Here is a 24,931-nt window from a genome sequence, read left to right as displayed (position 1 = left end):
TTTATTTTTTTCTCCTTTGTACCTAATTAGTTTGCCCAATTGGGAAAAAATTATTTTTGCCAATATTCCTATCTGCCAAATTAATGCATTAGGTTTTTTTAAAAAAAGAACCACTTAATTGGTGACAGGAGTATCAATGTATCCTGATTCAAGAAAATCTCTGAGGTTTTGTAATTCTGTAGTTTTGAAAGTGAACTTATGAAGCCCGAAAATTCCACCTCAGCTAGCCCAGATCATTTTTTGAACAGTTAGCGGTGCATTCACGAGCAGAAACACTGGGCCTTCAGAACAGAAGAAATTGCCAGTGAACAGCTGCCAGCAACTTCTGAATATTCATGCATACATATGCTGAAATATCAAACTTGTTGCATTTTGCAACAAAATTTGGTGTGGAGGACTATTCCAATTTATTTGACTATGATGTACATTTTAGTGCTGCAGCTTTACTGATGACAACAAAGTGTCATCTAATTTGATTCAGGGAACAGTGTGCAGACAAACATATCTGTCATTTTATTTTAAAAGCACAAATAGGATCACTTAAAGATCGTGTTTACACCACTAAGTTTGAGTGCACTGATCTTGCTGTATTTGCCATTATGAACAGAGAACTCCACAAACTAATCTTTCTAGTAACCAAAACAGCACCATTGCACTTGCTCTGTTAGATTTACTGGTGAACCAGAGAAGTCAAACATTCCCAACAAGAAAGAAAAAGGAAAAGAAAACTGCCCCATACTGCTTCCAGAAATTAAAGATAGCATTGAGAAAGACAAGAGATTGTGCCAGATAACTACACATTAAGAACAATGGAAAAGTCTTTGTAAAAATAGAAAAGGAAAAAAATTGAATGGAGTGAAAAGAATTTTGCATCCAAAATAAAAAATATTTAAAATAATGAAATATACTTACAATATTCATAACAGAGAGAATATACTGCTCAATGTCTCTTCGTCCATGGTATCCAACCATCATCTTATCTGCTACGACTAGAGTCTCTACATAATGTTCCTGACTGACTGATCTTTTCAACTGCAGCTGGTTTCGAAGGGTCTTATTAGGTGAAAGAGTCACTGTTGAAGTCTGTAAATTCCTCAGCCATGAAGGTCTTCCTTTTCCTGGCTTCTCATCTGGAATAGAACCACTGTAAGCATTCAAAATTATACCTTTTGTGACAAGCAAGCACTACACTGAGCAATAGAAGGAATAAATCAGAGCAATTGTGCATCTCATCTGGACACCCAGCTTAGTTCTTAAAACCAAGATAAAAGGTCAAATATCAACTCTAACTTTTCAGGAAAAGATGTTTATGCTAAGGGTTAAATGCAACTATAATAGGGCTTTGCACTTGCATTATGAGTTTACTTTTAAATCAGTGGACTGCTGGGTTTCAGTTTTGTGTGACTGGATAGCTGAAAAAAAATTAAGCAAACTATAGAGTCAATAAAAAATAAGTTTTGAATAAGGAGATATTTGTATACAAGAAATAGAAATAACCTAAAGATGTAAAACAACCAACTGGCATGACTGCCAACGTAAAATAATAGATTACAAATAGTTGTTTGCTGGAATTTGAGTCGATGTATGTTATGTAAACTCGCATGAATTCCCTAACTTTGATTTTGTTTTCCAGAATTCAGTTATGCTTTCCTATTAAGAATTTAGAGCACTTTTATTGCACAAATTGCAGACCAAACAATGTATGTGATTGTGGATGGTAATATAGTAAATATGATAATCAGGCTCTCTACATCATTTTCAAATATATCAAACTGCTAATATCAGCTTTAATCATAAGTATAAACAACATTTTGCAACATCATCATCAAAAAATGTAGGTCCTATGAAGATTCAGATTAAAAATATCTTGCAGACTCGAAGTCTTGACACCTTGGATGCTTTGGTTATTTTTGGGAGTGTAGCAGCTCAGAATTAGGCAATTCATTCCACTAAGTCTACATCATTCTTTTCTCTCCACGTAGACCACCCAAACTAATTTAATTTCTCTAATCTTGCTCTTTATACGTTTCATTCAACAAATGTGGATTCCTCCACTACTCAATTTCATTACTCTTATTTTCAATCTTCTATGTCCTGCTCTTCCTGAGACCTGTTCATTTTAAAAAAGAAAAATTCCGCAAAGGAATATTTATGAACGCGAGCCTGAGAGCATTTCATTCAGGAATATTAGATCATTACATTTTTTTCCCCAAAGTAATGCAAAAATGTCAATTACATGATACCATCTGAATTCATTTCAAATACTGCTATAATTGGTAAAGTAATGGAAACGAAACTCCAGTCATAGCAATATACAAATCAAAAGTCTTTTTTTTTAATATTAAAAACATTTCCTAAATACAAAATAAATCTAAAGTTCTGAGAAATAACTCTTTCTGCACTCTTAAACATGCTCCTGTTTTTCTGCAGATTATTTTGGAAAATTTTTAAGTAGCAAATTGTTTCCTTAACCACAAGGTTTTAAACCTTTAACAATCAGATAGTGCAAGTTTTGAAACATTGCATTCTATTTTGTGTCATGACCAATCAGAATGTGGCACTGCATAAGTGAGAGAGTTGCATATTACCTGAAACTCCACATGTTGCATCAATATGACGATACTGGTTTCGAAGAGACGATCGCTTATAAACTACATGGGGGCTTCCTTCACTGGAATTGAATTCAGCCATTTTAACAGTGGTGAGGGGCTCTATGAAGTATTCTTCTTCATCCTCCACTATTACACCATGCTGAAAGCAAAGTACAGCTGTGTTACCATCAGTAAAATATATACAGTTTGTGAAGAATTTCTATGACAACTTTAAAAGCCATTACAAATAACTTCCCATTCTTATACATACACAAGCAACAAGGCACATTTCTCAGCCAACTAGTAACCCTACCCCAACATTGTTTGGTAAGATGTTTCATTCTGTTACTTGATTCAAAGCCACATGGAAAAGCAAAATGATGGCCTTAACATTTTGGCAAGAAAATTGCAAACTGGTGCAATCTTCTATACATATCACATCTGAGATTGTACAAAGTCCTTACACCTATGAAGAAGCAAAGCAACTAAGAAAAAGGAACCTCATGTACACATCAAGAATTTACATGTAAATACTGAGCCAGTTTAGCTCATCATAGAATGAAGCAGTAACATTCAATTATTTGCACAATGTGATTATTTAACCTGCCATTAAAGTGTGCTTATTAATAAGATATTGCCATTTTTGACATTTAAAATTTCTTAATTTCACCCAATGTCTGAAAGGACATCTGTTTTTCTCCAGTAGTAAATATGTAAGACTATACTAATGTAAATAAGAAAATTACACCTTTCCAAATACCAAAATGTTTAATAAACAGTCATTAACAAAAAGATACTAAGTTTGAAAAATGAAGATGAATTTCAAATTATTGGTAAAAAAAATTAAGGCACTGTGCAAGTTACTTCAAATAAGGTAGTTACAGTAATTCCTTGAATGGTCAATGGAAATTTTTTTGCTATGACATCATTGACTCTGCCGATCTCGATTAAAAGAGTCACGTGCACTTCCCGAAAACATGACATTCACGAGGTAAAGTTTTCACATGGCTTGTAGGTTCCAGCACATTGAGGGGTGAAAACCTTTCCTATTCATTAAAGGCTTGATCTGCGTATTTAAGTAATGTTGGCAAATCAGAGTTCCCAAGATGCCACCTGTTCCCCAATTAACTCAAAAGTAGATGAAATAATTTATTCGCAAGTCAAGCCAAGGTGATCTTTTCAAGGCAATGGCAAGTAGTACATTGGGAGACATGGCAGAGACCTGCTGACTCAATTTGGAAAGAACCTGTGGCAAAAAATTAAGAATCAATGTCTGTGGTGATATGGCTGTATGCACTAGCTGGCCCACCCTTCAGGGTCTCCCTGACTTAGCTCTTCCCTTGATCCTACCCATGTGACCCCAGGCCATAAAGGTCGAGTCCCCTCTCCTTCCGCTCATTTTCCTAACTTAGACCTGGGCCAGCAGTCTCTTGCTCAATAAAGCATATTGTTCCCCTGAGTCTTTGTCTGTATCATTATTGGGGCTACCGATAGCACCCAACAATTTATTGAGCAAGATTTTTGAACTCTCCGGTTATGGAGAAATTGTTGCACCCCGAATGGCTGGAAGTAGACCCCCAAGCCCCAGGTGCATCGGTACACTTCGGGTAGTGGGTGAACAGTTTTAATAATTTCCTCGACGCCACTGTGGAGGTGGTCAACTCGGACGAAAAGAAGCTTAAGATCCTTCAGCACGGGTCAGGCAGAAGGCCTTTCTGACCATCCTAGGCTGCACGACTTACACCAAGGCGATGGCTGGGCTGCGGGTGCTCTATAAACCGAAGGTGAACTCTGTTTACTCCTGTTACTTTCTGGCGTCCCGGAAACAATAGCCAAGTGAGTCTGCTGAAGAATTCGTCCAATCTCTGGTCACACTGGGAAAAGACTGTTTGGGGGATCTCACAGATGGCACGATATCGCTGAACCAGTGCGTGGAAGAGCTGATCAGAGACACTTGTGTGTCAGGGTTGATATCGGACTACATCCAGCAAAGACTCCTCGAGGAAGACCCGCTCCCACTCAAAAAGGCTATCGAACTGGTCAGAACTCTGGACTCAGCCCAGCGCCAAGCGGTGTCGATCGCGGGCAGAAGCGATGTACGTTCCGCCATGAGGAACATCAGCCTGGGACTCAGCGTCAGGCATCAGCGACCCGACCGCGGCCGCAATCACGCTGACCGCATCATCGAGATGAGACATCTGCAGGCAGGCCAAGCACATGAGGCACCTCTGCCCCGCGAAAAGAGCGACATACTCAAGCTGTGGTAAGAGGGGCCACTATATAAGGGTCTGCAGGTCTTGATCACAGCCAGTGAGCAGTGGGGCGTGTATCCCTGAAGAGCTTCTGGCACTGACCACGTGTGCGCTGGGGGAGCGCCATCTTACTGACCACCATTCCCAACCTTGGCCTACCATTCTAGTGATGTCACTTCCATCCACCACGACTCCACTTCCAGCTTCTTCATCTGATGCTGCGTGGTTAACATAGAGGACACCATCTTGGGCTGGCCTCCCCACTGACGATGACGATGAAAGAACGCCACTCCTCGCTTCAGTGACACTGAACGAAGCCGGACCTCTCCTGATCTCTAATTCAATGATGCAGATCGAGGTGAATGGATATAAAACTGTCTTTTTGATAGCGGCAGTATGGAAAGCTTCGTACACCCCGATGTGGTCCAGAGACTCTCCCTCCCGGTCCGACCCATGACTGAGATGGTTTCAATGACGACTAGGGACCAACAGATGAGTATACAGGAGTATTGTGTAGCGTCGCTGATGGTGGGAGGGGGATATGTTATAACGACTGTGTTATTAATCATGCCCTGCCTCTGCGTGCTGATCCTCCTAAGCCTTGACTTTCAGAGTCAGTTTAGGAGTGTGACTACAGTGTTCAGAGGCCCATAGCCACCGTTGGCCATTCGCAGCACACAGCATTCAGGTGTCCATCCCCGACTGGATAGCCAGCCCGTTATCGCCCTGCGATCCCCGGCACCGTCCAATGGTCCCAGCACTTGGTCCACGACTATGACCTGTGGCCTCACCACCTTAAGGGTGCCCCCTCCGTCACTGTTTGTGAACCTCACCCTAGATTGCAAACCCATCGCCACCAAGAATCAGCGCTCTAGTTCGGAGGATATGCAATTTATCTGGGCTGAGGTCCAGCAGCTCCTGGTGGAGGGGATCATAGCCCCTAGCACCAGACCCTGGAGAGCACAGGTCCTCGTGGTCAAAGGCGTGGACAAGCCCCAGATGGTAATTGACTATAGTCAGACCATCAACCGCTTCACTCAGCTGGATGCGTGCCCACTCCCCCGTATAGCCAACTTGGCCAATAAGGTCACCAAATACAGAATTTTTTCGACTATTGACCTCAAGTCAGCTTACTACCAACTCCCCCTCCATCCGAGCGATTGAATCTCTACCTTATTCGAAGCTGACGGGAAACTCTTCTATTTCCTGCAGGTGCCCTTGGCCGTTTATGGTGGTTCTGTCTTGCAGAGAGTAATGGATCGGATAGTGGAGGAACACGGGTTGATGGCAACCTTCTCCTACCTCGTCAATGTTACCATCTGCAACCATGGTCGGCAGGATCACAACGCAAACCTCGCCAAGTTCTTGCTTACGGCCAAGTTACTTAACTTGACGTACAATAAGGACAAGTAAGTGTTCAACATGGAGTGTCTGGCCCTTCTTGGATGAGTCGAGGCACATGGTGTCATTGCTCCTGACCCTGACTGCATGCGACCACTTCTGGAACTCCCCATCCCAAACACCCTGAAGGCGCTGAAAAGATGACTAGGGCTGTTCTCATATTACGCACAATGGGTGCCCAACTACGCTGATAAGGCCCATCCCCTAATTAGGTCAACCACTTTTCCACTATCGGCGGAGGCCCAAGCTGCTTTTAATCAGATCCGTGGGGACATCGTTAAGGCCACGATGCATGCCGTGGATGAGTCCATCCCCTTCTAGGTGGAAAGCGATGCCTCTGACTTTGCACTGGCCGCCACATTCAACCAAGCAGGCAGGCCAGTAGCATTTCTTTCCCGCACGCTCCACTGCCCTGAACTCCGACACTCCTCCGTCAAGAAGGAGGTGCGAGCGATCGTTGAGGCAGTGCGCCACTGCCTAGCCGGTAAAAGATTTACCCTGTTGAATGATCAGGTCTTTATGTTCAGTACCAAACAACAGGGTAAAATCAAAATGACAAGATTCTGAGGTGGAGGATTGAGCTTTCCACCTACAACTATGACATCTTGTACTGGCGGGGTAAGCTCAACAATCCCCTGGACACCCTATCCTAAGGGACTTGCGCCAGTGCACATGTCTACCATCTCCAGGTCCTGCACAACAGTCTGTGCCACCCCGGAGTTATGTGGTTATATCATTTTATCAGGTCAAGGAACCTCCCGTACTCCGTCGAGGATGTCCGGTCCACGACCAGACACTCCCAAATCTGCGGCTAGTGTAAACCTCAGTTCTTAGAAAGGGCATACCTCATCAAGGCCACTCACCCTTTCGAATGACTCAATGTCGATTTCAAGGGCCCCCTCCTGACAACTAATAGGAATGCCTCCTTCCTGACAGTGGTGGATGTGTTTTCTAGGTTCCCTTTTTCAATTCCCTGCCCAGATATGACCTCAGCCACAGTAATCAAGGCCCTGAGCAGTATCTTCACTCCGTCCGGGTACCCCGACTACATTCATAGTGACTAGAGGACTTCATTCATGAGTGAGGAGCTGCATCAGTACTTTCTGACCAGAAACATAGCCACCAGCAGGAGCACCAGCTATGACCCCAGAGGTAATACCCAGGTGCAAAAGGAGAACGGCACCATCTGGAAGGCAGTGCTCCTGGCCCGAAGGTCCAAAAACTTGCCAGTGTCCCGCTAGCAGGACATGTTGCTCAAAGTCCTCCACGCTATCAGTCTTACTCTGCATCGCTACTAACACCACCCCGCATGAATGCCTCTTTCCTTTCCTTAGGAGGTCAGCGAATGGTTCTTCCAACCCTCCCTGGCTGACATCCCCAGGGCCGGTTCTCCTTTGGAGGCATGTCAGAGGCCATAAGACAGATCCACTGGTTGAACCAGTACACCTCATTCATGCCAACCCCCAGTATGCATTTGTGAGGTACCCAGAGTGCCAAGAGGACACTGTGCCCATACGAGACCTAGCAAGGGCCGGAGACCCTGAGGCTGCCTTGCCAGCTGCTGACCACACCGCAGACCCGATGGTGCCACATCCAAGCACAGCCCAGGAGTCTGAGCCGCCTACCTTGCAGCCGGATGTCCAGGCTCCTACCACTCCTGCAGCTGGGAGGACACCCTAGTACTCCAGGAGTCCACCACCAGCACCCCAACCCCCACAGTTACTGCAGCGGACACTCCCCCATCAGCCCTCTCTTCGGAGGAGCGTTGTACTGACACGCCAATTCCCGGGCAGTTCGGCAGACAGAGGAGGCTGTCTGTGCAGCTCAACCTCTAGCTGGGGGCGGGGGGGGGGGGGGGGCACTCGCTTCTTCAACCTGGTTGTTTGTTAATTGTTAATTATTTCTGTATTGGTGTTGTATTGCCTCTGAGTTTTGTGTCAACAGTGGGTTTTTTTTTTAAATGGGGGGGAAGTGAATGTGATGATATGGTTGTATGTACTCGCTGGCCAAGGTCTCCCTGCCTTAGCTCCTCCCTTGATCCTACCCATGTGACCCTGGGCTATAAAGGTCGTCCCCTCTCCTTCCCGCTCATTTTCCAAGCCTAGACCTGGGCCAGCAGTCTCTTGCTCAATAAAGCCTATCGTTCCCCTCAGTCTTTGTCTACATCATTATTGGGGCTCCCGATAGCGCCCAATGATCTCTTTAACTTCTACAGAGAGGACAAAGTCAGAGCCAAAGTCTTCCCTCAGAAGGACACATGTCTCAATGATGATGTAAACACCTGAGCCTGTTAATGTATTGCTCATTCGAGAGTCTTACATCAAATGTGGCATCTCTGAAGACTCTGTAGGTATAGGTTCTTTGCTGATGGACACATGTCCTTTGCTCTTCCAAAAGGTCCTGATCCACCTAGCAGGGCCAGCCATAACCACAACAATGTCCCCCAATAACAGCACACTGCCAGTTTTTTTTAAAAATGACTGAGGTAACCATGTAATGATTATATTGGCAGCCAAATGCTAGAAAATAAGTGAAACTTGCTCTTTGCAGCAGTGTCTGGGGGAACCAAAAGGTGCTCATTCAGGACTCTCAAGGTCAGCAGAGTTCAACACTGATAGGCAGTTACCTGGCTAGAGAAAGTAAGCAGAAAGCCAGGAGGTCCAGAATCCCTCCCTAAAAAATAACGAAGTTCATGTATATAGTTTCTATGTGGGCAAGGAATGCAACAGAGCAAGCTGCAAAAAAAAAAAACAGATGGGATCGATCCTTGGCTCAGATCCTTGGAGCGAAGAGCAAGAGGGAAGAATCCTACTCCTCCGAGCCTGCATGCAATGCTGTGGAAGACCCTGGTTTTTCAGTCTGAAGCCATTGACACTTTCCTGAAGCTGCTAAGTTTCCAAGGTTTCAGAAGCCATGCCATCCAGAGTAAATCCTGTAAATTAAATCAGAGGCTCTCAGATCAACCAATCTCATTACAGCAGTTGCATTAGTAAAACATTATAAAGGTTGGTTTGGAGTTGGCTCCCTTAAGTGTGCAAATACTTCATTTCTTAACATACAAGGAGTTTGCATGTTGCCCCCATGTCTGCATGGGTTCCTCTGAGCCCTTTGGTTTCCTCGCATGTTCCAAAGACTTACAGCGTTAGTAGGTTAATTGATCACATGAGATTATTTGGGCTCATGGGCTGCATCTCTAAAATAAACTAAATAGCACATTTCATAACAACACTTTACCATTTCACATAACATTTACTTTTCCAAGACCCAAAGAAAATCAAATCCATCTTAAACAATTGTATTTCTGAAGCAGATCCATTCATTTTTTTTTTTAAATCAAGAAATAACAGGTCCTGGAAATATGAAACAAAGACATTGCTAGATATATTTAACAAGTCTGACAGCATCTGTGAAGGAGAAACACAAGAGAAACTTGAAAACCTTATCAAAATGCTTCACATCAATGAACTATGTAATTGAGGCTGCTGGACGTCAGAGTACATATTATTTCTTGATACATTTTTGAGGCAGTTGGAGAAAAACAAGTGTAGTTCACTTTAAAATGATGAGGGGGAAAAAAATTTTGATGTTTATTTATATCCACACCACCAAATTAAGGCATAATGTTCATTCTCTTGATTAATAATTTGATGTGTCTGGAAACTAAAACTCAAGTTTACCTAATTTTGGCCAATGTACACCCCTTACTATGCACAACTAATCATGGCAGGTTAGAAATTGGATGTTTATTTCTACTGGTGCAAAACTGCATTTGTGCCACCGTAAGTGCTATGAATTCTTCTGAAAACTGCATGATTAAAACAGAGAACTCAAAAACTTACCAATCCATTACAGTTACTTAAGGCAACTTTTGTGACTCCCTGGAGATCACTTAAATGTCCCAAATAATGACACTCATCCATATAATCATGTCTCCATTCCAAGCCATCTCTTTTCCAATATTCTACAGTAAAATAATCTGATACGAGATTAACGTGTAAAGTCAAGTTTAAAAGAAAGTGCAATCCATGTGAAGATACTTTATAAAAAACTTGCTGTTCAACTGGCTCATGTTGAAATGCAGGTAAGCTTCTTTTTGATCGCAGTTCGTGGCTACTTTTTACATTATAGCTTAGGAAGTCTCCATTGTGGTCTACTCGGACAGGAATTGCTATTTCATAGTGCTCGAGAGTTGACAGGAACTCTTCTGTGTTAAAAGAAAAGTTCATTATTCAGTTACACTTTTTACCGCTTAATCGTTTCCCTTATTTAAAAGTCAATTTGTGAAAAATAGATTTCTTGTATGAAGGATTTTCTTTCTTGATTGATCTCCAGATTTATAGCTCACAATATTTCTTGCGGAAAGAGGATTTTATTATCAACCTTTTACTCAAAACCTTTTCCATATTGCTCTACAACAATTGATTGGGAGTTTTTGTTGGCTAGAACCTCAGGAGGAAATGTGGACATGTTTAAAGGATATAAGCAGGGCAGGGCCACAGTAATGGATGATTCGTTATTAAAAAAAAATAACAAGAAATTAAAACAGAAATCAGCCATTTGGCCCCTTGTGTTGGCTCTACCATTCAATACGATCAAGATTGATCTTTTATGCCACCACTCATTTTCTGCATTAACTTCACAGCACCCATGGTCACTGGATCCCAGGTGGAGGAATTCATTTTTTTGTCTCTCTCCAGAAGGACAGTCTCCTTATTTTGACCCCTGCTCCTCAACAACCTACACCTTCCCGGCCAAGGGAAAGATGAAGCTGCACCAAACTTGTCAAGCAACCGAGCTATTTTGTACATTTCAATGATGGCATCTAATGTCCTTCTGAATTCACCAACAACAATGACGATACTCTCCAGATAGAGAACTCCAGCCATCGTATTACACGAGCTCATCATTCGCTCTCCGGTTGTGGGCAAACACTCAACATGTTTTTCATTCTTCACCCTCACTGTGGTTCCCAGCATTGAACAAGGTAAACTAATCGAGTTTTGATTGGATGTTGGCTCATGGGGCCAATTAATCTACACCTGCTCCTTATGTTTGTTTGACAAATTATTTGCTCCTTTTATGTTTATTAATGTCCTGCTGTGATATATTGCTCTCTTCCTCAATAGTGATCAACTCCTGCCCAAATTGACATCACCTGCAAATAGAGACATAGGTTTTGATGACTGTAGATTACAAATGGTGGTAATCTAGCACTGGATTATAGTATACACCACTTCATAACTTCTTCCACTGCAAGTAGCTACCTTTCTCTCTCACTCTCTGGCTTCAGAGCTGAAATCAGCAAGAAATCTATTTTGCTGTTCATTTTCTGACCGTGTCACCTGACTTTATTCCTTGGGTTTTTAAAACATTTATCCAAATTACAACTATGTACCATTCTTTTTGTCTTTTATATTTAAGAAAATCAATGTTTTCCTCTTTTGATCTTTCAACAACTTCATTAGCAAATCCCTTAAATCCTCAACAGAATTTAGATATTCGTTCAAGATATTAAAAAAAATTTAGGCAAAATTGCTTAATTTCCACCATGACTTGCTCCTTCAAGCCTTGTTCATGTAATATTTTCTCCGCTTTGCTTTCAGCTTCTGAGATAGCTTCTTTCTCTAAAGAATTAAGTGTGAAGTTTAGTTTGGACACATATATCTGAGTCTTGTTTCAGGTGACACCCAGAATAAAGATGGATACACTTCATCACCAACAGCTTCAGATAAACCAAAGATGAGATCTCAACATCACCAGCTCCCTAGTTTTTCTCAACCAGTTTATCCACTAATGACATGGAAATAGCTCATCAGCCAATTATATACATCAATAAATATAATATCCATGTGCATCAGGACATAGTGACTGACTTCAGGGAAAGCAGAATTAAATCAAATTTGTTAATACAAATTACCTGCATACTTCTAAAACCCAAATGACAAAAAGGAAATCTTCTGCAGTGTTTGCCATTGTAACAATGCAGAACATAATTGGTCTCACATCTTAATCAGGAACTTGGAGACAAGATCATTGGTGCTAAAATGAATGATCCTTGTAAAGGTACAGTAATGTGCCATGTTTGCCAATATACAAATATTTTGTTTGAGGGCTTACTGCTGCAAAAATTGCAGTAACATACAATGAGCATCAGGTAATAATTTCAAGATTGGCCACTCCAGCATTGCTGCAGGGTGAGGGACTGAGGGAGGTTTGTAGTTGGGTGCAGATCAAAAGTTGGGGATATTATGTGGGGGTTTTGTCTTACAGGAGTTCTATCCAATACACCCAGTATTGGGAGACATATTGAGCTCAGTGTAATCATTTTCAAATTATAAAAGATTCAAAAATAACACTCCATGTAAACAACATCTAGGTATGTGCCGCACACCACTGAATAATTTTAGAGTCATCCCAGTATGGTGTGTAGGTTGCAGAGAGAACTTGGAAGTAAAACCACATGTTTGTGGAGCTCACCACTTGTCTACAATCATCAGCTTTTATGTTCTTGAGTCCATATCAACGACATGGTGTAGTATTCATAATAATTATCATTATTCATGAAACCTACTGAATAACTTTTGGATAGTCTTGCATCTTAGATTCTCATTAAGTTAAAAATTCATGTGTCCTGACACATTTTAAAACCTAGTTTTCATGCTACTTATAAAAGAAAATATATTCCTGATAGATAGAGAAAGGGAAATAGAATATTTGAGTAATTTCTTGAGAAGTAATTTCATTAAAGTTTTGGTAGACAAGACTAGTAAAAGATAAATTGGGTCCTTTATTACCTAAAATGGGAGAAACTATATTGGGGAATGAGCCAATGGCAAATAAGTTAAATAGAAAATTTGCATATGTTTTTGGGTCAAACTGCATCTTTAAGTAGTGAAGGCAAAGGTACATAACTGATGTTTCGGGCTTGAGCCCTTCAAAGCATGAGAAAATGTCAGCAAGCATCTAAACAAAAGGGTGGGGGGGGGAGGAGAAGGTGGGTGCTTTCATCCCTCCCTACCCATCACACCCCCAGCACTTTTCTCTGTGCTCGCAGGAAGTGCAACACTTGCACCAACACCTTCTCCCTCACCATGGACTGGGGCCCCAAACAGGCCTTTCACATGAAGCAGCACTTTGCTTGTATATCCAGAGGACTTATCTGGTGCATCCTTTGTGGCATTCACCATTTCGAAGAGACCAATCATAGACTGGGAGATCGCTTCGCTCAGCACCTCCACTCCATTTGCAACCACAGCGACCAACTATTTCAATTCTGGGTCACACTCCTGCGCTCACATGTCTGTTCATGGCCTTGGGTACTGTTCCACCCTGACCACCCACAGATTAGAGGAATAAAACCTTATTTTCCGGTTGAGCACCCTCCAGCCACATAACATGAACACTGACTTTACTGCTTTCCATTAAATATGCTTGCCTTTTCTTCCCCTCCCCTTTCCTGTCCTTCCAGTTCTCTCACCCACACAGCCCTACCATTCCCTTCTCCCCCTCATTGCTGCTGTTCCCTCCCTCCTTTCTCCACCTATCATCTCATGCCTTGTCACCCCCTTCCCTTTTGTTCTGACGATTGCTGGCATTTCTCATGCTTTGATAAAGGGCTCAAGCCCAAAACATCAGATATGTATCTTTGACTTTGCTACATAAACCCAATGAGCCTCTCCAGCATCTTATGTTTTTACTTCAACCACGCTATCGACAGAATTTTGCGAATTACTATTTGCAACTGTCTTCAATTGGATTCAGAAAACCCAAAAATGGTGGAGACTTTGTATCAGAATAAATGAGGAGCTGAAAGAAGTTGGCATTAGTTTAAAAAAAATACTGGGAGTATTAATGAGACCTATAGTTGATTTGTCCCAGACATGATGACCTGTAACCTCAGGTTAATGAGGAAGATGGGTCTGGATAGCTGTGAATGCATTGGTTGTCATCTTCCATTGAATGTTTAATGTTTCAACAGACTGAAAGGCAGAAAACCTAATTCAAAGTTCAGATTTATTGACTGAATACATACTATACATGACATCACATACAACCGAGATTTTTTTTACTACAGGCCAGGCAGAATTTCTACTTACCAGTTATGAAAAAAATGTACTCAAGAAAATATACAGACAAAAGAGAGAAATGTTAACAAGGAAGTGTAAACAAACTATGCAATACAGAAAATAAATATTCAGAAGTAAAAAAATGTGCAATGCAAGACTCCTTCAATGAGTAAAAACATAATGCTGAAGAACTTCAGCAGGTCGGTTTCCTTTATTCTGTATAGCAAAGATAGATATATAACCAACTTTACAGATTTGAGCCCTTCATCAAGGTATGGAAGAATGTTGGCAGGAGTCCAAACAAAGGGGAGGGGGGGTGTGGGAAAAAGCATGGTCCCAAAGGCAGGAGGTAATAGGTAGAGAAAGCAGGAGGGCACAGTAACAAGCAGGAGAGGAGGGATGACTAAGTGAATAAAGAGGGAAAGCAGTGGAGAGCTGAGGGAAATCTTCCCTTCTCCCTGTCTTCTTTCTCTCAGCTTTCTTTCAGCCTTCCCTCTGTTCAACCTGCTCAGTTTCTCCAGCAATGTGTTTTTATTTCATGGTGTCTGCAGAAATTCGTGTTTTACTTCCAGTCCTTAAATGAGTATCCGATTGAGTTTGCTGTTTAAGAGTCTGATGGTGGAGAGGTAGCTGCTGTTCCCGAAGCTGGTAGTATGTCTTATGGCAACTATACATTTTACTGATGGCAGCAGCGAGAACAGAACATGTCCTGGGTGGTGTGGAGATTTGATCATTGGTGCTGCTGTCCAACAGAAGTTTTGCCTTTGACGTACTGGGCAGTGTCCACTATCTTTTGTAGGGCTTTCCCCTCACAAGCATTGGTACCCCCATAACAGGCCAAGCTGCAGTTAGTCATTTTGAGGATTTGTCAAAATGTTCAATGCAATATAAAACCTCCGCAAACTCTTAACAAAGTAGAGGTGCTAAAGTGTTTTCTTCACGATGACATTCGTGTGTTAGGTCCAGGAAAAATTCTCCAAACTAATGACTCCCAGGAATTTAAATTTACTTACCCTCTCCACCTCTGGTCTCCCGATAAACAATGAATTGCACACCTCTGGTTTTCCCTCTTAATGTCCACAATCAGCTCCTTGATTTTGGTGCCACTGAACACAAGATTGTTGTCCATACACCATTCAACCAAGTTTTCAATCTCCCTCCTCTAGGCTGACTCATCATATAATCCACTATTGTGGTATGGTCAGTAAATTTGTAGATGGCATTATTGTAATACCAAGCCACACAGTTGTAGGTATAGTGAATAGAGTAAGAGATTAAGAACGCAGCCCCGTGGTGCTCTGGTACTGATGGAGATTGTGGAGGAGATGTTCTTACCAGTTCTCACTGATTGTAGTCTTGAGGTAATGAAATCCAGGATCCAATTACACACGTCTTGGAATTTGCTGATCAATTTTGAAGGGATGATGTTGATGAAGAGCATTCTGAGGTTTGTCTTCTTGCTGTCCAGGTGTTCAGGACATTGCTACTGCAGTAGGAACGATTCCATGCCACTGTTCAAACAGGAGAGGATTTGCTTCAACATCAGCCTCTCAAAACATTTCATCACCATGGATGTGAGTGCCACTGATCAGTTGTCATTTAGGCAGGTTACCACACTCTTGGGCACAGGTAAAATTGAATCCTGTCTGAAACAGGTGGATACCACACCCTGCTGGACTGAGATGTTGAAGATATCCCTGAATACATTGGCAAGTTAGTCAGCACAGTGTCTTCAGTATTCAGCCAGATAATCCATCTGGACTGGATGCTTTCCTTGGATTCATTCCCCTGAAAATAGCCTGTGTATCATCCTCAGATACTGACAGTAGGAGATCATCAGGGGTCATGGGGGTGCACAGTGGCTCTTCCTTGTTCTAGTGGACAAATCAGACTTAGAAGGCATTGTGTTCATCTGAGAGTGAAGTTTCACTGTTTCCTACTGCACCAGATTTGGTTTTGTAGCAAGCTACATCATTAGGGACTGCCACAGGTGTTGGGTATCCTTCGTTGTTTCCATTCTCCTGCTTTCTCTCTCCTCCTTTCCCAAATAGGCAAGGACAGACCAGTTAAACTGTCATTGGCAAGAGGTGTAATATACATGCATGGAATGAGAATTGCTGCACTGGCAAATAACAGAGGTTTGAAAAAATGTCTAATTTTCCTGTTGGGGGGTTGAAATCAATGGGCGTCTTGTTACAAGTTAGCCAAATTTGTCCCAAGGTTGCTGATACAAAGCTAGGTGGCAGTATGGACTGTGAATAGTCTCCAAAGAGGATTCAGCGATATGGACCTGAGTGAATATCTAAGTCCACAATCAATAGAATAAAATGGAGGGAAACTAATAATCAGTTTGGTTAAAAAAAGGCAGAATAATTTTTAATATGAAGAGATATATATTCAATGTTTGTAAAGATCTAGATTTCCTTGAATACAAATAAACAAGTCAAAGGGAAGATTTAGCAAACAGTAAGCTGGGTTTTATTACAAGAGGATTTGAATACTGGAGTAGATGTCTTCTATTATATGAGGCTATGGTGAGACCACAAAGCTTACATGTTTGGTCTCTACTTCGGAAAGATTATACCTACTTACACTGAATGCTTGCTTCTTGGGATGATGTATTTATGATAAAAAGAAATTAGGCAGACCGAGTCTATATTCAAATTTAGAAGCATGTGAGATGCCCTCATTGAAACATACAAGATTGTTAGGCTGCTTGACAGAATTGATGCAGATGGCTGGGGAAAGGAGATAGATAAAATCAGAGATCAAAGTAAGGAGTCTGAAAGAATGGAGAGAGATGAAAGAAAATTCCCCCCACCCATATGGATGCTATGCAGCTAATGCAGGAAACGTATGATGGGATAAAAGATGCTATTGAATGGCAGAGCAGGCCTAGGATGCCAAATGGCTGATTTCTGTTTCAATTTATTACGCTCTCGTCTGTGATTGAATTACTGGAATCATTCATTACTACGACCTTGCCCTTCTCACATCCTGTGAATTTGTCAAAATTTCCTTCTGAGAACTTTAAAATTATTTATCCTTTCCATGACAAAAATCCCAATATTCTGAAAAATACACATCTCCGGTTCAGACTTATTTGAAGGATTGTGCTGTTAACTTAAAGGCAGCTTAAATATAGTGATCTCCAGTTTTTATTCCTTACTTTGCTTTTCCTTCTTATCTCTATATTTTCTCAAAGGCTAATGTAATATAAACACATAAAACTCTTTGTACTTAATTTAGCTCCAGCATAGGTACCAGCATATTCCCATATATTTTATGTACTGAAACAACTGGAATTACATGCACAAATAGTATCTATTAGAAAATATGACAGTTAAAATAATGCAACTTTTTTTCAACTTAATCTACTTGACTTGATTTCTCCTGTTAAAACATCTTCAGAAGCAACAATGGCTTAGGAATACATCTAAGCTAGAAAAGGGATACTAAAGCAGGCCAGGCCATCTTTGATTGTGGACTCTCGCAATTAAACCCAACACAAGCTGGAATGTTTTGTTGTATCCAATGTCCACCTTTATGGTGATATCAGGGGAAATAAAGTGGGTCATGGATCATAGAGAGTTTGGGATGGGGTGAAGTTGCAGTTGTGACCAATAGAGCATGAGTGATAAACTAGCAACAAGGGATTGGTTGGGGGTGGAGTAGTTATGTAACTGGGAATGAACAGCAAGTGAAGATAAACCAACTTGATAATAATGTCTAGTCAGGTGCAACAGTCAATAATAAATAATAAATTATGCTGTTACGGGCTTCAGTTGTCGTTTTTTATCTTGCACCTGAGAAACTGGGCTGCACTTGGTTGACGTTGCTGTGCCCATTGAAAGACTTCAGTATTTGTCACTATATGCACACTGGAACAAAACATTAAAAATTCCTGTAACTTCCAGAATTATTGAACTTATAGTAGAACTTCCAGTCAATTTGAAAGGATGGAAGCTAATTATGCCTGATTTGCAATAAAGGCCTAAAAATTCACTAACCTTACAAATAAAAATTTACAGTACAACTTCTCATTGAAATGAAATCACTTTTGCAATATTTGTTCTTCTAATTACTTCTAAAGTTTGTTCTCAATGAAGTTTTTGTCCTCAATTTCGAAATAGTAAATTCAAAATGAAAAGAGATCCCTAATGACCAATCATTAAATAGTGAAACATCTGCAACCCCTCCCCCACCCAAAAAAAGCCATTGCGAAGACAAGCATTGTAACTGCCATTCAATCGAAAAAGTTAACAATTTTCTTCTGCAGTTGGAGGGTTTGTATTTAATACCCAGCCAAATTTAGTAACTAAAGTAACCCAACACTTGCAAGTGAATAAGATCTTTGCAGGCAAAATTGGGATTAATTGCATCCATATATTTGCATTTGATACTGGGTTCAGTGAATGAAGTAACACTATCTTTTCCAATTGTATCATTCTGCAGCTAGTTCCTCCTCCTGACAATCAAAGCTACTTTAATGTGAAAATTATTAAATGTTTTACCTTGGAGGTAAAAGTCACTGAAATTAAAAACTTCCAAGAAGATTCAATTTTTATCTTTAATAAAATTGCAGGGAGGTGGGACTAGAGAGGGGTGTTTGGTTCAGTGTGGACTAGAAGGGCCTAATGGCCTGTTTCCGTGCTGTAAATTGTTATGTTAAATAGCCTACACTTGCTACATGTCAAAACAGAATGAAACTTTATGGACAGTATCACTACTTCTCCTTGATGGAGAATGGATTTTGAGGTGGCATGGTTAACATTGCGGTTAGCTCAATGTTATTACAATGTCAGTGACCCTGTTTGATCCTGCCATTGTCTCTAAGTAGTTTGTACATTCTCCCAGCTTCTGTGTGAATTTCTTTTTTGGTTCTCCAGTTTCCTCCCACATTTCAAAGACATCCAGGTTAGTAGGTTAACTGCTCACGGATTTGGACTTTAGGGGCTCATGAGCCAGAAAGGCCCTATTTACTGTGCTGCATCTCTAGAACTAAAAATTAAATCTGCGTCCAAATTTACAGTACAACATTAATGCAAGTCAAAAGCAATTTTTTTTTAGGTTTAGTTCACTATTACTACAGACAAAACCTGTATATTGATAAAGTTATCACGTTTTTAAGAGGATATACAAAACCGGTGAATGAAAATTTGCATGCTAAACTCAAGCTGCATTTACCAGCTCCCAAAAGAAAGTACAATGAGCCAAATACACTTGAAAACCAGTGCACAGTTTACAGCATACAAGTCTGTGTGCTAAAACTAGATCTTAGTTCCCTGCAAGCTTCTATGCAGAGCTATACAAAGAAGACTACTTCAAGATTTTCTCCATTACAACCATGGTATAAAAGGAATGGGAGGAAATGCTGAAGGATGAAAATTACTGCACTCTCTAGATTTAGGCCAACATTTCCCACGCAAAGAATTGGTTGAATCACTCTCAAGCTCTATTGACCATAAGACTCTTCAAGCTGCAGGCTGATCAATGGCCAGTGATTGCTCCACACAGAGCACAAGTGATTGTAAAATTTAAAAAATTGCAATTGGTGAAGGTAGATCCACTGAGTCATTTGACACAATATTGGTCATAGAGGCTAGAAAATATTGTGTAAACAACATTATTACATTGCAGAACCTTTAATTAACTACATGTTCCTGAATCCTCTATGATAGTTTTGTGTTTAATATCAAAAAAATTGCTGTTTTCCCTCCAAAAGCTATAATTTCTGATAAAAGTCAAGAAAATATTATTTATCTAGTTACAATACTGTTATAAGGGAAAACAACAAATGTATCAAGGTAAATCAAATTCAAAAATGCTCAGTAAAAAACACAAAAGTGTTGGAAGAACTCAGCCTGAGCCCTGGGCTCAGACACGAAACGTCCGTTATATATCTTTACCTCCTACAGAGTACCTCCAGCATTTGTGTTTTTACTACAGAGTATCTGCAGACTTTCATGCTTCACTCCCTTCAGAAATGCTCAAGCCAATTTCCCTAGTATGATCGAAAACTCACCCCATTAGTCTATACAGAACTATGCCCAACATCACCTGGAATGCTTTAAAAATATCTGTCCAGACAGCGATAACTTCCCATTATTGCATGCAAATGAAAAGAGATCCCTAATGACCAATCATTAAATAGTGAAACATCAGCATAGATAAAGTTGGTCAAATGGCTTATTTTTGTACAGTATATTTAAAAGTGTTTTTGGAAGATGGATACAGTGTTCTGCAAAAGAATTCAAAACATTTGATGTATATTCACGAATAGCTTGTTATTACTCATTGCTTTCAAGAAGAGCACATGCTTTTCGGTCAGTATTGTGTGCAGACTGCTTTGAAATCCAGAGGATGCAAGTTAATGGGCAAACAAATTTGAAATATTCAGATTTCCCACTGGTCACGTACATTACAATGTCTTAATTTTCCTTGCTCCAATAAAGGCAAATAGATTCTTCTCTATGTTACATCTTTAAATGGAATTTTTTTTTAATTAGTTCCCGCCGCACTCCTCAATAGTAGACAATTAACCTACCAACTTCCTATCACCAGCCAGATCCTCCCTTCCCCATCTCTTTCGATCTTCCAGAGACGAATCGCTCCATGACTCCCTGGTTTGCTCAGCTCTCCTGCCCATTCTTTTCCCTCCTGCAGCCTGAAGAAGTTACACCTGTTTCTAGACTTCCTCCCCTCCATCCATCCACAGCAGATCCAAATAGTCCTTCCACCTGTGTGACAGCAATTTATGGGCACCTTCTCCAACCAAATCTATTGCATTTGGTGCTCTCAATAGATCTCCTCTACATCAGTCAGACCCAATATAGATAATTGCTTTGCCGAACACCTGTCCTCAGTTTGCAATAGTCATCTGGAGCTCCTAGTTGTAAATTATTTCAATTCCCCTCCCCAATCTTGCACCAACCCATCTGTCCTTGGCCTCTTCCCCAGCTAGGGTGTGGCTAAAAAGAAACTGGAAGAGCAGCACCACATCTCATCTCCCACCTGGGTAGCCTGTAACCCAGCAGGATGAACACTGAATTTTCTCATTTCAAATAACCTGCCACTGCTCTGATTATATTTCACTCACCATCTGGTCAACCCAGGTCTTCTCGTACAGCCAATTCTTCCCAACACCCCCAGCTGCATTAACCAATTTCTTTCTTCTTCCCCACTTACTCTATCCATCCATCACTGCAACCCTCTCGACTGGCTCCACACATCCTTTCCTATCACATTCCATCATTTGCAGCCCTTTCCTGTCACCTCCTGGCTGTTACCTCCACCATTCCCTCCCTTCACTATCTGCCAATTGACCACTTAACTGGCTTGGCAGTTAAAACCACAACTCACCCCATCACCTCTTTAGGTGGCTATTTCCCCACACTCTTTCAGTCCAAATGATAAGTCTCAACACCAAATATCAACTGTCTTTTCCCTCCAATAGATGATGCCTTGTCCTCCAAATTTTTTTGGCAACCTGATACTGACTGGTCTTGAGGACATGGGATGAAACCAGAGGACACAGAGAGTACATGTAAACCATGAAGACAGCATCAGAGCTGAGAACCAAACCCCATTCCTATATGGTAGAGGCAAGCAAATAATATGGCCTGCCTAATATAACTGACTGATTTTGGCCTGTTGTTTGACATTGCTTCCTCATCTTTTGACTAAATTTGGAGGTCTTGTGTAAAATTCAAATATTTAAAGATGTTTGCAATCTCAAAACCAAGAGTTTTGAATAAGGTCTGAGGTCTTGACATTTAAATACCTTTTTCCTCAATCAATCAAAGCCTCTGTGGGCACAATGTTTGCATCATTTACCTCTGCCTTTGCCAGGAAGAGGCTCCGAAGGAATGTCATTCAAGGATCTACACTTTTCATGAAAAATAAAAATTGTTCAAGATCTGGCACTAACTAATCTTGGTATCCTTTGTAATAAACCAAACCTGTGATTCCAAAACATGGCATACTCTGAAACAACAGAATTGGAAACAGTTGGGATCCATTCAGAAATAGCTGAAACAATGCCTGGGCAACCTCCGAGCACAGCCTTACCACATAAAGTTCATGACTTTAAATTTTATTATATTTTCATTTTGAGTTAAACAAAATGCTGAGTTCTTGCTTAATTCCATTTAGCTGCTCGACTGCAATGTCTCTTCGTGGGATGCCTACCGCGGAGATATTCTCATTCCTGACAAAGGGCCCAGGCCCGAAACATTAGATGCCCTTCACTTCCTATGGATGCTGCATGACCTGTTGGGCTTCTCCAGCATATTTGTATATTGCATTATATTTTCATGTGGGTTTTGATGGCAAATCTGACATTTATTGCTCATGAAGTGAAACTGCAGATAGTGGAGGGAGGTGCTGGAGGAGCCGAATGTACAACTCCAATGCATTTTATACCTAGCATACAGTTCAGCCATCCCAGCCTCAAAAATAGAATCACTCTCTCACTCCATTCCATGGCCCTACTTTACTATCCCTTGGATCCCACTACAGTTGCCCGAATAGACCTTAGGTCATGTGCTGTGGAGGCTCCACTCCCAAAATTAAATGGTACTCTGCAAAGCAGGTGATAAGATTTAGATAGCTTTTCTGCAGTTAATGATGTCAATTCTTTTTATATAAATGTCGTGACATCCAAAATGTCACAAATTTATTAAAATTCAAATAAATAGTAAACAAAAAAATTAAAACAGCTTAAACCCATCAATACTAAACTAAATCAAGATTTTTATCTTCACCTTTAAAATCAACGATATATCGGACCCTGTGGCAGACCACAGGTGGATGCCGATTTGTTTAAGATTCTAATGCTTGCAAATCCCAACAAGACTATGCTTCACCACTGCACTCAGAAGATTCTGGATTTTCATGTTTCACCATTGATATATAGATGGACTTCATTGACTAAATGTCTGCAGTTCTGATTGGAATCACTGGCAAAGGTCAGTATAATCTGGACCAACAACTTTGACAATGTATGTCGTTTAAGATTACCATTTATCTATGTCATCTGATCAATCCATGAGGATTAACTAACTACAGACTGTATGGACATATATTAACATTTTTAAATTCTTTTGTAGTTATCTTCTCCAGTTCATTTACAAGTGTGATGTATTTTCTTCCCAAACATAAATTGATGGGAACCTGTCAATTCCCTTCTACAAAAACACAATGGGGTTATCTTTCTACTACCTTCTCTTGCATTTATTCCATTATAAACATTCACTCAAAACATGGAGATGCCAAAGCATTCACATTAACATTGATACAGTTAAGTACATTGATTTCTTGTCCTTAGTCAACCAGTTGCTGTTTCCTTTTAAAAGTCTCTCTCTGTCTCTTCAAACTACAAGGACACTTAATGGACTGATTATAACTTTCCCTTCCCTTGACAGTGAATTATGTCAAAAGTTATCAGAAAAATGCAAAAAGAAAATCACTGAATTACGTAAAAGTCGCACTGTATATATGGGGCTGATTAATATTTTTCACTAAATGATTTGAAACCTTCAAGGCACTGGAATTGTATACATCGCAGTAGTTAGATGTGTACATAGACAAGAGACGAGGCATGCTGGAATTTTCAATGGCTAATCCAAACTCCAGGTTGCAAGCCATTTCAACACCCCTTCTCATTCTCACGTTTGTCCTCCACTGCCAGGGTGAGGCCCAATGCAAACTTTCACCTTCAACATACACACTTCACCCATCAGATTTTCTCCCCTATTTGGTTCCACCTACCCTTTACCTCTTCCCCAATGGTTCCCATCATCATCTCTTACTTATCAAATTCCAGCATTGACGTTCTCCCCTGTATTGCCCTCCCCTACAAGTACCAAGCTACATCTGTCCTTTATTTCCCCCACATCTGCCTGTTGGACTCCCTTCCCTCTCCACCAACTGGCTACTTGGTTGGCATCCTTCAGCCCTGCTTGATCCATCTATTACTAATTGGCCATCTCACCCCTTCCCTTCATTTTATACTCCTACCTTCCTACTCCAAACAAACACACATATACAGTATATGTGTGTGTGTATGTGCATGTGTATACCTTTATATGCATGCATATGTATGCATGTATGCACATGCATAATATATAAATCTCTCTCTCTCTGCATGGCATCTGCTCATTATTTTCTTCCATAACAATATTTTAAAGATATTTTGCTTGTGAAAAATGCTCATTCTTGAATCAACTGATGTATTCCTCAAACTTAGCATAAAATTGACCAAGTTTAGACATAATTTGTCAAAATTATTTTTACCACCAAGGAAATCAAATACAAAGCACAATTGATTTAAATATAATAGGAGCAATTAATGTTTAGATCACAATACAGCAAAAAAATGTACCTTTTATCCAAACACAAAAAAATAGAAGTTTACTAGATATCTCTGAAGTAAATACTGACCTAACTAAAGGCCTAACCTTTATTTTTCTTTTAATTATTTTTATTATGTTCTTTCATCGTCAGTGTAAAATTTAATGAGTTTGATCACTGCAGAGTTGCCTCACAAGAACTGGGCCTCCATGAAGTCCACAAGGTCAATTCTCCAAATGTGTGGGATGAGCAAGTTAGAACTGAACAT

At 40.7% G+C, this 24,931-nt stretch overlaps 1 protein-coding gene across 2 annotated transcripts in view; it reads right to left on the bottom strand.

Annotated features, from left to right (window-relative positions):
• Positions 1-24,931, bottom strand: part of LOC138758974 (A disintegrin and metalloproteinase with thrombospondin motifs 6-like) — a 197,027-nt gene that overhangs the window by 124,936 nt on the left and 47,160 nt on the right. For both annotated transcript variants that reach the window (XM_069928667.1, XM_069928668.1), the window contains exons 3-5: positions 10,084-10,448; positions 2,589-2,751; positions 913-1,130 (exon numbers count right to left, since the gene is read on the bottom strand). In XM_069928667.1, coding sequence (XP_069784768.1) covers positions 913-1,130; positions 2,589-2,751; positions 10,084-10,448 — 746 coding nt within the window. The remainder of the gene's footprint in view (positions 1-912; positions 1,131-2,588; positions 2,752-10,083; positions 10,449-24,931) is intronic.

The sequence above is a fragment of the Narcine bancroftii genome, chromosome 3 (assembly GCF_036971445.1).
Source record: "Narcine bancroftii isolate sNarBan1 chromosome 3, sNarBan1.hap1, whole genome shotgun sequence".
In the NCBI taxonomy this organism is placed as follows: domain Eukaryota; kingdom Metazoa; phylum Chordata; class Chondrichthyes; order Torpediniformes; family Narcinidae; genus Narcine; species Narcine bancroftii.
This window is presented reverse-complemented; position numbering and strand designations above follow the sequence as displayed.